Source organism: Mastigoproctus giganteus, chromosome 5 (genome assembly GCF_048544385.1).
Source record: "Mastigoproctus giganteus isolate SK-2022 chromosome 5, ASM4854438v1, whole genome shotgun sequence".
In the NCBI taxonomy this organism is placed as follows: domain Eukaryota; kingdom Metazoa; phylum Arthropoda; class Arachnida; order Uropygi; family Thelyphonidae; genus Mastigoproctus; species Mastigoproctus giganteus.
In genome coordinates this window covers 80,697,828-80,716,276 of record NC_143579.1, presented here as the reverse complement: position 1 = coordinate 80,716,276, position 18,449 = coordinate 80,697,828, and the positions used below count along the sequence as shown (strand labels likewise).

Below are 18,449 nucleotides of genomic sequence, written 5' to 3'. Positions count from 1 at the left end.
ACCACAGAGAGTTTTTGAAGAATCCGCGAAACAATCCAAGACAATTTTTTCTGTGTCGCAGAAAACGTTAGAGCGCGTTCTTTACAATTTCACGCTCCGAATTCGACGCACGATAAACGTGGAGGACATTGCCTTGAGTGACTGGGGTTCAAGCCCGTGACTGCTGAATACGGTGCTGTTTCTTGTATTCTGTCTATCTTGTGAACTGCTCTGACCGTTTGGTCGTCCCGGAGTATAAACAGAATATTTATTTATTGTAAATATTGTGACACGAATTTCCCAACAACGCTAAATATAATTCAGCCTTTAATTTCTGTTTCTAAACAATATTTTACGTTTTTCAGACGAATAACATGGTATAATGAATAAACAAATCATTGTGTATTTGAAAATTAACATTTCAATAATTTTGGCGAAAATATTGTACCTCAATTTTTTTGAAAATTGTAATTATGTGAGAGTGGTTATAAAGGAAGAGATTACAAGTACTGTACTACGAAAACCAAGTTAAACAAACTGGTTAGAAGAATAAAATGGAGGTAGGAAACACATCTGAACCGGAAGCACTAGAATCGTTTAGTGATATTCAAGAAAATTTATACTGACATGATTCTGCTGGAAAAGTTGCATAATTCTTTGAACAATAAAAAGTTATGCTATTAAAATCTCCATGCTATCTTAATTTTCCCATCACTTTTATATCTGTTACAATTGACCCACACGTGGAGGAAATTTTTCCAATGCGTTTTCGTGAAAATATTTAACATACAAATAAAATGTGAACGTTACCGTTCTTTTAAAAGTACTAACATAAAAGAACAACTTTTCGTTAACTAAATTTTGCTATCATTACATTATAAACGGCTTCACTATACTGTAGATGAAACTGCAATAATCTGTCCATTTTTCTGGTGGTGCAATATCAATGACGGACAATGCCTTTCAAATTTAATATATAAGTTGCAAATGTTACAAACATGGGCAAGGTTATGGCAGTTATCAGGGTGTGTTACTTCAACATACAACAGACTTTGTGATCATACCAATTGGGTTACCCGTGAGGGCGAATTTTGGGTGTCAGATGGTTTGAAGTGGAGATTAATCAGGATCTGAGGTCGTCATATCGTCAACTGACACTGGAGGGATACAGTAAACCACAACAAAAACAGCGAAACAGGCGTGCCACAGATGTGGATGCGAATGGTCACTTCTTCCTAATGTGGAATCTGATATTGATAATGGGAGATAATAGAGTAAGCCATGGAGGGGGACAGACAAAAGCCACCACCCGTTGATTCTCACGAGACGAATCATAAAATAAATTAAAATTCACAGCTAGAGTACCTAGTCACATTCGGAAGTAAGCTTCTTCCCTGCGATTGCAATAAAACTGTAATTGTCATTAACAAGTAGACTCAGTAGAGTGGGAATCTTGTTCCCGAAGCTCATCATTTTGGAGGAAAAGGCTCACCTCACAGATTTGTACAAGTGGGATGAGGACAAGTGCTTCGGAGACCAACTTCGAACAAGAAAAGCTTGTATTTGAATTCTCAATAAGTAAGGAATTTTTACAGGATTTTTTCACGTGTCCGGGTTAGGCAGCCTTAGGCGAGAATTCCATGGTTATTTCTCCTGAAAACCCGGGATTTTTTTTTCGAGAAAACAGGAAACCAACTGAAGGATCCTCCAATTACAGTCACAATATACTGATGTTTCACAGACCTATTTGCTTAGTTGTTTTGCCATTTAACGCACACCTAAAATAACATAATCTAATCTATGCAAACCGTTTGAGAACACATCGTGTGAAAAAGAAATATATATATAAAAAAATAATTTTCAGTACGCACTATTCTCTTAATAAATAAGTGCATATAGAACTGTTGCAACTTTTTATAAAACCCTGTATATTTTAAATGAATATTATTTCAGGATATTGTTCTTCGAACTTCTTTTAATGTTCTTGCTGAATAGGGACTTTTAGATAATCTATATAATATGCTGTTCCACGAATAACTTTCAGATTGGTAGTAGCAGCCTATAATATGAAAAAAAAAATATACAGTAGTAGTAGTAGTAGTGGCATGTGATGCAAGAAAGCAAGTGTATGAGCTTATGCAGCATCAGCCAAAAAAAAAAAAAAAAAAAAAAATCACACCATTCCCTCCAAATGCCTGTCCAATTCCTCCTTAAATTTATTTAACCTATCAACTTCCACGACAGATAGAAGTTTGTTCCAGCAATTAACCACCCGCTGGCTAAAGGCAAATTTCCGCATATCTATTCTACATCTGTCTTTTCTTATTTTGAATTTATGCCCCCTTAGATTCGTAATCTGAACAAGTGGACGGATCCCATCAGAATTCAGCGGGCTCAACCCATTCAAGGTCTTATACACCTCAATCAGATCACCGCGCTAGTGCCTAGTCTCCAGCCACTGCAATTTGCAGAACTTAAGCCTCTCTTGGTAAGAGGATCCCTTCATGTCCCTCACCAATCTTGTTGCCTTTCTCTGTACACGCTCAAGTAAATCTACATCCTTCCTAAAATGAGGCCTCCAGACCTGTACGCAGTACTCAAGGCGTGGCCTGACCATTGCCTTATACAGAGGGACAATCACCTCCTTTTCCCTGCTAGCAAAATTCCTATATATTATTGACAAAACCCCATGACCTGCCCTGGCATCCTGTCTGCATTGCTCAGAAAACTTCATATCTGACTGCACAATTACTCCCAGGTCTTTTTCATTTTCTACCATTCCATTTTCTTAAGTGTAATACCACACAGTTGGTACATTTCTCTGGGGTTACTTCATCCATATGCAGTACTTTGCATTTTTCAATGTTAAACTTCAATTGTCATTACTGTCATTAACAACCCTGCCAACCTTTGTATCATGTGAAAACTTCGACACTAAGTCTGATATACCTTCATCAATATCATTGATAAATATACAAAACAACAGAGGCCCCAATACCGAACCCTGTGGGACTCCACTAATATCATTAGTCCACGAAGAGCAGCACCCATTAATTACCACCCTCTGTCTTCTCCCACTCAAATATCCTTTTATCCATTGTGGCAACTTACCCTTAATACCGATCTGCTCCACTTCAAAAGTTTTCCTGAAATCCAAATATATGATATCAAAATTAATTTTTTGCATCCAATTCCTTTGTAACCACATCATAATATCCTATCAAAATTGTCAGACAAGACTTGCCCTTAACAAACCCATGCTGTGTCTGAATTATTGCTGCAGTCTTGTCTAGATGATCCTGCAATGCATCTTTAACCAGTGACTCCATTATTTTACCCGGAACAGAAGGTAAACTAACTGGTCTGTAATTACTCGATCCCCTTTTGTGAATTGAGAATATATTTGCACATCTCCAGTCCGTGGGGGACCTTCCCTGAGTCCAAGGATGCTCTCATAATTATGGCTAAGGGTTTGCTTAGTTGCTTTGCCGCCTCCTTTAATATAACTGGATAGATCCCATCCACCCCAGGTGCCTTTTTTATGTTTAACTTCAACAATTTCTCCTCCACTTTGCTCTCTGTTATTACAAAATCATTATGCACCCTGCTACAATTTGATAACCTTCTGCCATTTTCAAACCTTAATAACTCCTCATGCGTGAATGTAGATGCAAAATACTCATTCAGTTTGTTTGCCATCTGAGCAGGATCATCAACAGTGGAACCATCGATATCAAGTTGTCCAATCAGACTCATCCCCTTCCTTTTAGAGTTTATATAAGTAAAGAAATCCTTGCTGTTTGCTATAATATAAACTACTCGATAAAAATTGAATTTCTTAATTTTACCTGGACTACTATAATCGAAAACTGACGAAACAATTTTGAATTTTTAAACAGATGGGCGTTGTTGAGGGAAGGGATAGGAGAGAAGTCACATATAAGTAAATATCACTTCTTCATAGCTGCTCTTGCTCACCCAGTTAAGGTCCTCTTGCAAAACAGACGTTCCCTTTTAAATAATAAAAAAAAAAAACAATTTTGAAATACCTAAAAATCAAGAAGGGTAACGGTATAACTAAATGTTTGCATATGTAAAAATTTAGTTAAAACAGCTGACAACAATTATATTCCTGGGAAATCAAATTAACGATAATCCGTAGAAAGAATTACCTATTGTTAGCGATTTTGTTGTCGATAACAATTAGAATGTCCATGAGAGAAGGCGAATTTTCTTTCTTTATTCACAGACAAAAAAAACAAACAAAACAAAACTATGAACTGAACCGATAACCATTACTCGTGCAATGTTCAGCTCATGCCAACTTCGATGGTTGTCAGCTAATATAAATGTTTTTTTACCTGGTTCTGCATGTTTCTTTAACTACTCGAGCTATTTTATCAAATGATTAATGCAATTATTCACTGCAAATCTTTTAAGAGAATATCATTCTTAGCAGGTGATTCCAATGTTGCAACTGACTCAGTAGGGTATCATTTTATGGTGTAACTGTACTAAGGCAATTAACTCAATGGGGCAAAATAGAAAGAGAAAACCGAGAGTGTTACATGAAAATAAACATAAAAAAAAATAATAAATTAGATTGCGCCAGGTCCCAGCTCGAGATGAATCACGACTGAACTGACCCAAACTGTTTAACCAAAATTAGTTAGATTGTTTTGCCCCATTGGTTCGAAGATGAGGTTATATAAAATTTTTACTGTTCCAACCAGACTTTCTTCTTTCAACAATCTATTTTTGCTTATTATATCATATATATTGTATCCAATTATTATTTAAAAAACTTATTAAATTATTATTAAAAAACTTATTAAATTATTATTAAAAAACTTATTAAATTATTATTAAAAACTTATTAGAATATATTATAAAAATCTGATAGGTATATATATATAATACGCTACTGAATTTGTGCTTCCCAGTTCTCCGCCTTTATTTTTCCCTGTCAGCTCATTTTCTCCTCGCATTTCTTGAAATACTCCAGGTATCGTACACTTTCGCTGTCTTATCATAATTTCGGTTTAAGTTTTAGATTCGTTTCTCCGCGTGTCTCGACACATATTGTTCCTTTCAATACAAGCATTTGGTATTAGTGCCCTTTTATACTAACGCTTACAAATGGCAGAGCTCTTAGTACAAGGCTGGGTTTCACAACCCCAGCAAGCTTTGTGTTATTTAATAATTTTCTCTATGTTTTTTTACTTTTCTGCTGTCTAATTCTAGATTTCTTCCCGTTCGTTAAACTATTACTGCAATACGAGGGTGAAACAAACGTTCCTACTGTCCTACTTCAGATGCACCTAAAAGCACAAAGCAGCATTAAAGGATGCAAGAGTATATGTAATTTGTATTAATATTAAATTAAATAAGTATAAATGGATGTGAAAGTTACACAAGGTGCCAGTAACTATAAGGGTGAGGAAAGTAGTTGTTGTTGTTATTGTTATTTGGTTATAGGAGCATTAGCAACTAAGGCCATATTGCTCCGGGGATATGCGGTGGTCATTCCCTGATCTTTCCGCATCCTCCGTATTTGGTGATCACGGGCTCGAACCCCGGTCTAATCAAGAAGCGTATGCTACGCACTGCTGCTCCTGCCCACCTGGCTACAGAGGCGCCCGAAGAAAGTAGAAAAAGAAGAGTAGTAGATTATTAATACAGTATTTTAGAGGTTATGATGAATTCAGCCCATTCAACCAATTCAGCCCATTATTAAGTAAATTATGGGCTGGGGGAACTGCAAAGTAAAATTAGTACAACCAAATATTAATAAAATGCGAATGAAAATAAAAATAAAATTGACAATGAAAATGGTAATAAAAATGAAAATGGTATAGCTATCATCAGATATGGGGGGAAACAATTTTAGTAAAGGGTGTAATATAGGTAAGGCAAAAAATGCTTGATCTGATGTCAGCAGGTATATCATCAGGGGGCTACACCTGACCATATAACAGGAACTGCGTTTCTATACTTGTCCATGGTAGTAGAAAAGTGAAAGGCCAAAAATGAATGAAATTACACTTTTTAATACAGTATGGACAAGGTGTAATATTGACGACGCAGTATAATATTAGCATTAGCATTATGCTAATGCTAATATTACATTTTTTAATATAGTACGGACAAGGTAGTCCCAACGCAGTGTAATATATTTAGATAAAATTAGTTTAGGTAAAAATGAGTATTGAGTTGGGATAAAAATGCTTAATATCAATATGTTTAAAATAGTTAAATATCAATATGTTTAAAATAGTTAAATGGCATAATAAGGATTGTTATTTGGTTTTTAGGAGCATAGCAACTAAGGCCATATTACTCCAGGGATATGCGGTGGTCATTCCCGGACCTTTCCGCATCCTCCGTATTTGGTGGGCACCGGTTCGAACCCGGGTCTAATCAAGAAGCGGGTGCTACGCTTTGCTGCTCCTGCCCACCTGGCTACGGAGGCGTCATAATAAGGATATTAGTATGTATAGTAATCAGTCAAGTCCTAGTCTTTTCCTGGTGCTTAGTCTCAATGAATAGCGTGTCCTCCTCTGAGTTACGTGACAAAGTTGTTCTTTGTACGAAGGCTTTTGTTTGGCACCTAGAAGAAGCAGTGGCTGGCCAGTACCCATTGAATTTATCCGTGAGCAAACACTTGACCCCCAAAATAACCTTAATCCAAGACATATCAATAAATAAATATTTTTAGTAGTTGACCCTTGTTTAGATATATTCCTTTAAGCAGCAATTAAAGCAAATTCACTATTTAAATTTTATAAGAAATCCTTCAACTAGCAAGAATGGCTGAACCTATACGGCGGAGCAATTATGAACGTACGGTGTGACAACGTGGTCAAGCTGAAATTTATGAACGTCCATAATTAAGCTTTGCTTTAGAAATTTATGAACGTCCATATTTTAGCTTTGTCTTCTCTAAAGCTTATCATTCTATCAATAGAGATTCTTTATTCAACAGTAGCATCATTCTGATTATCACCATCACTGTCATTATTTTCATTTTCGTTCATTAACATATCGGAGAATTTACTGCCTGTTAGCTGAAGAGGAACTGGAGCATGATCATCGTTATGGAGACACCTCCACTGCATCTTCAGGGCATGACAAATGTATACTATAATTCATCAAGCCAGCAACAATTTTCTTCTCTTTAAATATTCTAAATCCAGGAAAATTAGCTTCTTCTTCATAATCTTTATCAAAGAACATTGATGCTGTCCACAGATGAGACCAACCATATTTCAAAGTGTCTTTAGTAACCTTGTTCCAGGCTTTTGCAGCAATCAGAATTGCATCCTTGATGCTGAAATCTGTTTGAAATTTCATTATTCCAACACCTTTATTACATCAAACAAATTAATTAAGAATTTATCCTTATGGATGCATTTGAAAGACCTCAGTACTCCTTGATCCATTGAGTGATCAGACTCGTATAGTTAGGTGGCAAATACGTTATCTTTGATAAGGAGGTCAGCAGCCGGGTGCTGAAACATTATCAGGAATTAACATTATCTTGCTGTCCCAAAATCCTGGAATAGACCTGGCCAAGGCAGAAGTATGTTTGAAATCTTCCTAAAACCACTCTGTTTCAAACGTTAGGAACAGTGATTGCTTCCCTTTAATTCCTTTGAAAGATATTGGATTTTTGTTTTTGCCAATAAAAGCATATGCGATAGTTTTATGTGAACCTGAAGCATTTGAACACGCTTGCACTGTTAACCTGTCTTTGGATTTCTCGAATCCACTGGATGCTGATTCTTTTGGTGCAACAACAGATTTCTAGGAATATACCTCGAATATAAAGAAGTTTCATTAGCATTATACACCTGCTCTAGAGTAAACTTTGCCTCATCAATTAATTTTGAAAATTCACCCATATATGCTTCTGACGTTTCATAACTAGATAATGCTTTTTCACCGGCAACTGCCAAGGTACAAAGACCATTACCTTTTTTAAATTTTTCATACCAAGTTGATGTATACTCACATAGTGTTGTTATGCCTAATTGATTATGAAAAAAAATTTCTTTAGGCCATGGTAAGAGAGTGAGTAAGTAGTGTCCCTCCCTCCCTCAGGGGGGGAGGTCTGGCCATAAGACATCGGAGAAACTCCGGTGGACGGAGGTCGATGGAGCCGGTGCGATTTTCGATATTACACTCCGAGCTTCAATACATTCTATTTGTTTTTCCTGCTAAGAATTTTATTAAACCCAGCCCTCCTCTGCTCTCCCTTCGACGCTGTCGTATTCGTTCCGTTAACACCTTTTCTGTTTCTATGTTCTTCCTTCCGTATAATGTCTTCATGTGGCCATTAACTTGGGTAAATTACTGTCACCATAAAACTTTAACAGTTTATCTTTTTGTTTTTTCAAATCATAGATAGCAGATGTACCCACACCACACTCATTGCATAATAACTTCACCGATGCAACTTTGTCTAGAGTCTAACCGTTTTAGTAACTCTGCTTCCGTTTTAATACTAAGAGATACACGTTTCGTTTTGGCAGTCTTGCACCAACAGGGTGTCCTGCAGATTTTTTTTTAACATGATGACTATGGCGTATTAGGGAGATCAGGACTCCTGAAAAAGATACTAAAATGATGTTAAACATTCGACATCATAAACAAAATGGACCAATTAGAAATTTTCACAACATTTAACGTCGTTTTTATTACACAAACAGAAACTTTTATAAAATATGAATGCGTAATTGGATGAAATGATAACAAGTTGATTTTATAGGTGGTGATATATTCAAATATTTTAAAATTACGACATTTTATTTTAGTAATATGTTTATGAATATGCTTGTACAAACAAAAAATAATGATTTTTTTGGTAGTCAAGTAAAAATTGTTTTGCGCTACGCTCTAAAATTTTCACAGTCGTACGGAAGAGGCTAAATATCAAATCAAATTATTATACTATTAAACTGTCACCCATAATTCATTACATAAAGCTGTATTTGTGTCTGTAAATTTCAGGTGTTCTCTGGTCGATTTGCCTGATTTGCTGGAGGGAAAAAAAAAAAAAAATTCCAGTTTTTGGGGGAAAACCTTGCTTTCTACACGTGAGACCGACTAACTTAGCCAGAGAGTGAACAAAAACCCATTACAATTCTTCGCGTCATCGTCGGGATTCGAGCTCAGGCCTTTTCCACCTAGTGCTGGAAGAATGGTGACGATACCATTGTGCTACACGAGCAGACCAGAGATTAAATATACAATATTACCTCTCAATAGCCGGCATTTGGAAATTCCGAATAAAGGGTTCCATAGTGTATTATGAGCTAATAGAGGTGTAAAATAGTACCGGGATGCTCGTTCTCCAGAAGACTATATGATAACGCCGCATCGACTGTAACTCAATCAGACTTCAGACTCATGGTTCATAGAACAACCAGTTCAGCTCATGGCGAATCAAAATGTAGCGTTCGCACACATCACAGTATATCTCATTCGTTGGATCTCTTTATCTAACACATGTATTTTAGTAACAAACGTTCAAGTTTCATTGCGAAATTTATATTTTTGCTTTTTAAATAAATATTTAAAGAAATCTGTTAATTTTAAGGATTACTATTAATATATATTTTTAGTAACAATGGGTAAAACATGTATTCCTCCCTCACTTTGATTATGCCATTGTTTCATAACATTAGGTGTATAAATTTAATGATTTTCTATTATGACATTTTGTACAATGGTGTACAAAAGTACACCATTGGGAATGCTGTAGTGAGAATCATTGCACTGATGCAATGTAGCACAGTGTCAACATGGTGGTGAACTGTGACACTAGGAAAATTGAACCATTCATGACAAAAATATCCTCAATTCCTGGAGTGATGTGAGCAGAGGATCGTGCTGACGAATTGAGAGTTGTTCAATGACACTGAAATCCTAGAATAGAGCTGGCCAAGGCAGAAGTATGTTTGAAATCTTTCTAAAACCACTCTGTTTAAAACGTTAGGAACAGTGATTGTTTGCACGATTATCTTCGAAGTACTTCTGTCCATAGGGGGAAACGATGTAGCGTACTGGGTATAACTGATCCACAACAATATTCAGATATGCCCTTCTGTTCACAGTGACCACCGGTGGGACCAGAGAGCCAAGAATATTTCACAGAAATATGCCCCACATCATTACCCTTTTTCAGTAGTCTATACTGTTGATAGACATCAGGATGGCTTTTATGCCTTATGTTGATTCTTCCGTATGTTTAAGCTTCCAGTGAACATAGTGATATAAGGTTATGTGATAAGCAGCACCGGTGGTTACCCACAACTCCGCATTTGGATCTCTTGTGGAGCAAAACAGTATTCTGTCAAGGCCAGATAGTGTATGTTAGTGTACCTTCGTGTTTGCTTAGTGTGGGTTATGTTGTTCATCTACAGTGATGCGAAAAGCATAAATCAAGATTCACAGGACCATATGGATTGCCTCCTGTTCTCTTACGTCGTCCAAACTTTGCATTCCTTTTACCAACGCTGATCATGTTTTCCAGTTGGTGTTCGAAATCAATCGCTAGTTCAGCGGTGTATTGTTCGTAGGATTCTTCTCAGAGACCTATAAAGTTGTCGGAGGTAAGGGTCCCACAAAATCATTAACTGCCATACGGTACCAGTCGTGGTAACCGGTAAAATATCTCCAGTAAAAATATCCCGGTAAAAGTATGCCCCGGAAAAAATATCCAATTTTCTAATTAAAATAAGCCTGCTTCCAACAACTAATTGTTGCCTGCACCTGTATCACGCGGTTTTTCACTCGCATGACCACCATAGCTGAACACAACACTTTATACGTTTGTAATAACATTTACAACCGAAGAAGGACTTTTATTTTGTGTTACTCCAACCTTTTAAATTTTATTCCATTTAATATGGAAATTATTAAGTCTAACAAAGGGAAAGATAAACTGTTTAAGCGGATTTGGATAATTTTCTGAAGAAACCATGAATAAAGTGCACTCTCTAAAACGGCATTTTCAGGTTTCAACATCGTCTTCTTCCTGCTAGATCCTCCGTCACTATCCATAATATCTTTCACTGTAATAAGACAATATGAGAAAACAAAATAGGAAACAAAAGGAAATATTTATTTTTTAATTCTAAAATAATGACTGTATACAATTGTTTCACAAACACCACATTACTGACAGTAATCACAGTTTAATTATATCAAAATCACAAATAAAAATTTGGAAAAAAAATCATATAAATTATAATCAAACGTTTAAATATTATAATAATCTTAATATACTTAAATAATCTTAATAATAATACTTAAAGGCTAAACTCCATTATTTGGGTAACACTTGTCTCCGTGCAGTGTGCGTTGTCGTAGAACAGATTGATTGTACGGTCGAAATTTGTGAACTTTTAAACTATGATACAGGTGAAGGCGTTTTCTTTCTGATTGATTTGTGTCATCGAGGGTGGGGGTTCTTTGTTGAGGTAGGATATTTTCCCCCCTATCTCTGTTTTAAATCGGTAAACGAGTTTGCGATTTAAAACGGCGTCAAGTGGGATGAAAACATCCTAGGCATATCAACATAGGAGGACAGTGAGCTGGGAAAGCAGTCACCTGTCAATCACTGATCTGGAGTTTTACCTACTTAAATAATCTTATTATAATAAAAATGGGATATTTTACCGGGATTCACCAGTCAATGGCCCTGACTCCTAGGAGTTCTCTCAATGATGATCCTTGGCGGTATGGTAGTTTCAGTACAGGCCACCGTAGCCTAGTGGTCAGGCATGTGCCTCGAGTGACCGGGGTTTCAACCCTTGACTACTGGATATGGTGCTGTTTCTTGTAATCTGTCTATCTTGCGAACTCCTCTGACTGTTTAGTTGTCCCAGAGTATAAACAGAAAATTTATTTATTTTTATTATATATATTATATATTTTTATTAAGTATAGAGGAGATTTGTTCAGGTGTGGAACTTTGTCTGGCCAGCACCACTATGATGTTTGAAGGAGTATGTACAAAGAGGTTCACGGTACAGCCGTAGGTTCTCCCATTAGTGCCATCGTGGCCAACTTGGTCATGGGAGAGTTAGAAAATAGAGTTTTTGATGAGTTCCAGTTTCCTATGAAGAAATGGAAGAGGTACGTTGATGATACTTTCACCGTGGTCCAAAAGGGGAGAGAGGAGGATGCACTTCATTGGCTTAATAGCTTCTCCCGATTTATACAGTTTACCTCAGAGGTGGAGACAGGTGGCACCCTTGCATTTTTGGATGTATTGATCTCTAGGATGGGCCCTAGTATAGAGACTTCGGTTTTTAAAAAAACCTATGTGTAGAAGTCAATACACCCACTACAGTTCAGCACAAGCTGGACAACATAAGAGTAGCGTGGTAAAAGCTCTATTAGATAGAGCAAAGTCACACTGTACCACTTCTGAGGATAAAGAATGTGAAATCAAATGGGTCACATTCTGTACCACTTCTGAGGATAAAGAATGTGAAATCAAATGTGTCACAGCAGACCTTAGAAAATGCGGACATCCCCAGAGGATCATGGACAAATACAGCAAAGGAATAGTGTCCAACTGTAGAGAACCATTTGTTCCTGTGGCTACCGCATACATTCCTCACTATCCGGGCCTTACTGAGCTGTTAACCAGAATTTTATGGGGTTTTAAAATACGCTGTTGCAGCTTCCCGGGCAGAGGTTGCACACGGTTGCGTGGAAAAGTGGTTTTCCACGGCACCATAGGGTGCCGCAACAACAATCCCGGTGTGCCACGTAAATTGGGTTTAAGTTACATAAACTTATTATTATTTTAAAATTTTATATGTTTATTTCATTATAAAAAGGTGTACAGTATTTTTTTAATTTTGTGGTGATCTATAATTGATGTTTACTTAGTACCTCTATTTTATTAAAGAATAAAATTATTATATACTGTATATATATGTAATTTGTATTATGAAATTTAATTTTTATAATTACATTATTGTAATAACTATCATATAACATTTATATTTTAATATTAGATAATATGAGTTAAGACTCTAATGCATTAGGGCTTAAAGCCTCAAGCTGCGAAAGAGATTAGACTATGTGTATTTTAGTGCAATTGCATCATTTATACACAGCTAAATATAGATCAGCAAATTTGCAATAGCGGCATCATTTAAGTTACATCTCATATTGTGAATACCTTCACGACGAGTTGCCATGACATTGCACTACTTCGAATAAGTAATGCTTCACCCGAAGGAGAAGACTGTTGTTACTTATTCTCAGTGGATACCACCACCCAGACAGCACCGTTTCAGGGCTATTTGGCCCTTCTTCGGTGGGTGGGTAGGTAGGTACCCAAGTGATGTAATGATGGCAAAACAGTTGTGAAGTATATCTTCACAATATGAGAGATGCGTTACTTATTCGAAGTAGTGCAATGTCATGGCAACTCATCGTGAAGGTATTCGCAATAAGATATGTAACTTGAACGATGCCGCTATTGCAAATCTATATTTAGCTGTATATAAATGATGCAATTGCAATAAAATACACATAATATAATATGAGTATATATATATATATATACACACACACACACAAACACACACAGAGGGAGAGAATCAGATCTAACAGGCAGAAAATTGAGTAGGGTTGCCGCAAAATAAAATAAATTACTTAGGTGTGCCGTTTTTAAAAAAAGGTTGAAAACCACTGGTGTAAGCTCTGGAGCATTTAAAGCAACTGCCAATTGGGACATATGCAGCTCCCGGCATCGGCTACACAAGTTATAGTGATGTGTTGTCTGTGAACTATCTCTCTTTTTTATTTCTTCCTGTGAAACTATCTGCTCATCCGGTTTTACTTCTGACTGCAATTCCTGTCCCCTGTTAGGCAAATATTTTAATGGTATGGAGACAGGGAGACTCGGGATCGTAAATGAAGTATCAATTGATTCATCCCATTGCTTCTCTTCAGCTTCTGTTTCCTCATATCTCTTTCGGCTTAGTATATTCCAAGGTTGGTTATGGGGTTGTGTCAGCTTCCAGGTGCAGTTTTGGAAATGGTCTAGGGTCTACCACTTTGGTTAGCCTATCAACATGAACCAATTGTTTGTCTCTAGGCTGGTAGATGCGTTGTATTTGGAAGTTAACTGAAGAGGTCTTGCCACAGGGAAATGAACAAAGGCAGTTACCACTTCTTCAGCCTTTTGTGTCTTCAGTGGTATCACTTCTGCATATCTTGTGAAGTAATCTACCACTACTAACAAATATTTATCCCCTTCTAAATATATACTCCCTCCTATCGTGTCTGGGCAGAATTGCAGACACTTTCAAATTCAACCCTAATTCATGGCTTTTTTTTCAACAGTGATCTGTACTTGTTAAGTAATTCCGCTGGTCTCCTACTCTTAATATCATTAGTGCCAACGAGTACAACTAAATCACCTTTTGTGCCTTTAAAAGATGATATCTGCTCTACAACGTCAACCTTTGCCCCTGGCAGACATACCCTGGTCCTGTTCCACCTATCCTTTTTACACAGCATGTTCCCCGTTTCCCTGACAATAGAGTCACCAACAACTACTAGTTCCTTTGGGACCAGTGCATTCTGCCTTGGGGGTTGCTGCTGTGTTGCATGATGACCAAGTGTAAGCTCTGGGGTTGATGTGGGCAGCTGAGAGCTTGATGGGCCCCTCAACTTAGATCCTTCCGGGGCATGCACCCTGTCCTTCAAGCTCTCATATAGGCCCATAACAATGCTGAGTTGTTGACTGATTTCCTTACACTCCTTACATCGCGCGCGCACACACACACACACACACACACACACACACACACACACACACACACACACACACACACACACACACACACACACACACACACACACACACACACACACACACACACACACACACACAAAGACATCCTCCATGGCAATATTATGACCCATAACCGATTGGTCCACAAACATCAAGCAAACAAGCAGCGCATTTTAAAAGGCTGTGACTCAGAGGGCAACTCCCCCCCTCCCCCGAGTTCTCCCCTGAGCCACAGCACTTCCATTAGCTTGAGCCTTTTGCTTTGCTACTCTGGTCTGAGTCATGATTTCGATTTAATTTCAATAAACTTTCAATTTCAGTATAAAATTATAACCCTAAACTTGTATCCCAATACAATTATAACGCTATATATATTTTTCAGTATCGTGTATTGTCTACGAGTTCCGTTAATATAACTTCTGTGCAAAGTTATGTATTAATTAATTATGTTACGTTCGTAAAATCTAAGTCGTTATATGTATTTAGTTAAAAAGTATACAATTTAATTGACAATGAAGTTTAACAAGATTAATAGATTTTACTGATTAATTGACAATATTATGTTATATACTATACTTTACTAAGCTAACGCGATATAACGTTGTATCTATAACGATGGCGGCAAGTTACGAACGGTAAATCTACGGTCACTTAAGTATTAATTAACTTGATTATTGATTATTATTATGATTGTTATTATTAGCCATATGGTGCAAGGAAGCCTGAAGCTTATGATGCACCAGCAAAAAAAAATATGCTGAGTTACCCCAAGAGAGACAGAGAGAGAGTCAAAATAGAAAGGAATCAGCAAGAAAGAGAAGAATGATGATATCCAGCTCAGGTGTGCCAAGCCCATAAGCTGGTGAGCCCCCGGGGTTAACTTCCAAGTCTCGCTGTCTCAATTCAGTATAAACTAAGGATCCTGACTAGATCTATAAGCTACTTATAGAAAATAATTTAATATAACAATTCGTCAATAAATGACTAAATATGGCTAAAAACGTCTCGTTCAGCGGAGCTGCAACTTTTAACACGTGGAATCGATACCCTTACTGATACTATGTAATACCTACAAAATCTCTATCTAAGTTAAACTTTAAACTATGTATCGTAACTAGGAATATAAAGCTACTCTAGAAAATAAGTTAATATGCCAATTTAAGCTAATAAAACAGAAAAAACTTCTCTATTCCAGGAGTAGTAAAACTTCGCCTGCACAAGGCTAATCTCGTCCTCTCATTTTGTTGGGAGAACGGTAGAGACAACAGATGAATTTGACAGAATGAGGTAGAGAGATATTTTAAGCCAGAGAAGTTCGTAAAGAGGAGATTCCAGATTACCAAGTCTCTGACAGGGAATATCGGAACGAACAATGCACAAGTACCAACTTTTAGGCGACAGGAATCATACAGCGAATAATTTGGGCAACTGAGATGAGCAGTAGTTGAATCAACCGATAACTGAGATTCTGTCAGAAAAAGTACATGGGGTTTAGCAGACTGCAAGTGGAAATGGACATAGTTGAGATTAGAATTGCGACCACATATATTTGTGAAATGAATTAGGAAGTGTTTGGGAGGTTTAGATCTTTTTGCAGATAAGCTTGCTATATTAGTTTGATAATTCATGGTGTATTCAATAGTAAGAAAAATGGGGGGAGGGATATGCTGTATGAAGTAATGAAATTTGTGGATATAGCGTACACATTGTAAGAATATACCAAGATCCTTGACATAACGTGGCCTCGACAATGCCGTCCCACATACACAATACTCAGACTCTCTCCAGTCACTATCTGGCAGAGTAGCGGTAGAAAGATTATACACTAGCTGATCTGGAAGCCTCCTGAAGAGTTACCAATAGGTTCGGTCCGGTATACGTCTAACAGCCGGCTTGCGAATACCGTTTTAGAGTGTACTTTTGAAATGTAAGGAAGATTGTATCTCGCCATGATGTTCATCCTAACCTCAAAAATCATTCTGCATGATAGAAGAGATGGGGATGGTTGACTGGAACTTAGCTCTGGAGACTAAACATGGGTTCAACCACTTGAAGCCTCCAATAAGCAAAGTGGTGGTATTACACCGGTTGATGCGGGTCATCTACTACCTAGTTTTCCCTGGTAACACAGAGGGGCGACATTTCTCCATATGGTGTGGGCACCACACCTCGACCCCTGCTTACATTGGTTCATACCTGGGCATCATACCAGATATGAGCATCATGGTGAACATGATGGTGAACATCATCACCCAATATTAAAAAAGTATGTGAAATTATACGTATTAACTACAAAAAAAATAACAATAATATATTTTTTCCAAATATTTGGTAATAGAACACACGGAGCATTTTCTTTTTCTTTAATTTCGAATTTTGGTTAAGGGCCATATGTCCCCTCTGATCTCCTTGAACACGCCCCTGTCCTTCCTTGCAGTCAACCAGCAATCCACCTTAGAATATTTCCAGCAATCTCAACATGTTCCAACCTATATGGTAACCTCCTCTTGGGAAATGAAGGATATCTGGATTAATTCTTCTACTTCTTCCTAAAGAAGTTAAGAATGGTCTCTCTCATCCCTAAAAACTTACAAACTTGAACATTTAATCTTAATAACTTGAAAGGCACAATATGGTAGCTTTTATGTCAAAACCTTCAATATCAACAACAACAGAAGTGTCTACGAGAGAGCGTACACAAATAAACTGCAGCTTCTGTTACTCTCTAAGCGATTGGATAGAAGACATATACCACTAAGTACATGTGTTCGGTTTTGTAGAGGGCGTGATTACCGGAATCAGCGTTTCCTTCTTATTACTGGTGTTGCGGAGAGTATTATTTGTATTTTACCAATTCGTTTTTTTAATGAAAGTATATAATTTATTCGGATACCTTTAACATAGTTGTGTATAAATAAGCTCTATATTGTATTTGATGCACAATGACGGATGGATCTGTTGATTCAGTGGCTGAAAAGTTGGCAGAAACAAAAGTAGATGATGAACAACGTGAAGTTTCTTTTGCCGGGAAAGGCTTGAAATTGAACACAGAGAGTGATGGTGAGTTGTTTTTAACCTGCTGAAATGAAATATTGTTTTTTTTTTCCCTCTCCAGTTTATTCCACTTTTCGTTAATAGTGATTTTTAAATAACAAAGGTGAAGTAAAATTTCGTTTTATTTCACCAAAGGTGAAATGAAATAAAATCGTGAACTAGGGTTAAATTTGAAAGTGTCTGCAATTCTGCCCAGACACGATAGGAGGGAGTGTATGATTAGGGCCTTGTCAATCAATTTGGCCCTGGAGGGATTGTGCAAGGCTCATGCAGTAGAAATTTTTTCAGCCTGGTCTGTGCTTGTTAACAGGAGAGACTGCTTCTATAGGGATACACTTAAATAGAAAGTGTGACAAGAGTGTTTGCCGATGCTATCAAGGCAGCATTAGGTGGGTCAGAAAACTGCTAGCTTTGGGGAATTCACAGCCTAAAAGATTAAAAGTAGCCACAGGCAGATGTAAAGGATTCTTGCAGTGCCCCCCAGGGGCTCACATCTGGTGAGTATGGGCTTGGCACACCCAGGGTCCTGAGCTGGATATCATTCTTCTCTTTCTTGGTGATTCCCTTCTATATCTGATCCCCCCCC

At 37.3% G+C, this 18,449-nt stretch overlaps 1 protein-coding gene across 4 annotated transcripts in view; it reads left to right on the top strand.

Moving 5' to 3' along the window:
* Positions 1-17,633: 17,633 nt before the first annotated feature.
* The window catches only part of LOC150085522 (ran GTPase-activating protein 1-like), a 384,391-nt gene continuing 383,575 nt past the window's right edge, over positions 17,634-18,449 (top strand). For all 4 annotated transcript variants that reach the window (XM_090374091.1, XM_090374088.1, XM_090374089.1 and 1 more), the window contains exon 1: positions 17,634-17,869. In XM_090374091.1, coding sequence (XP_090230217.1) covers positions 17,752-17,869 — 118 coding nt within the window. In that variant the 5' untranslated portion in view covers positions 17,634-17,751. The remainder of the gene's footprint in view (positions 17,870-18,449) is intronic.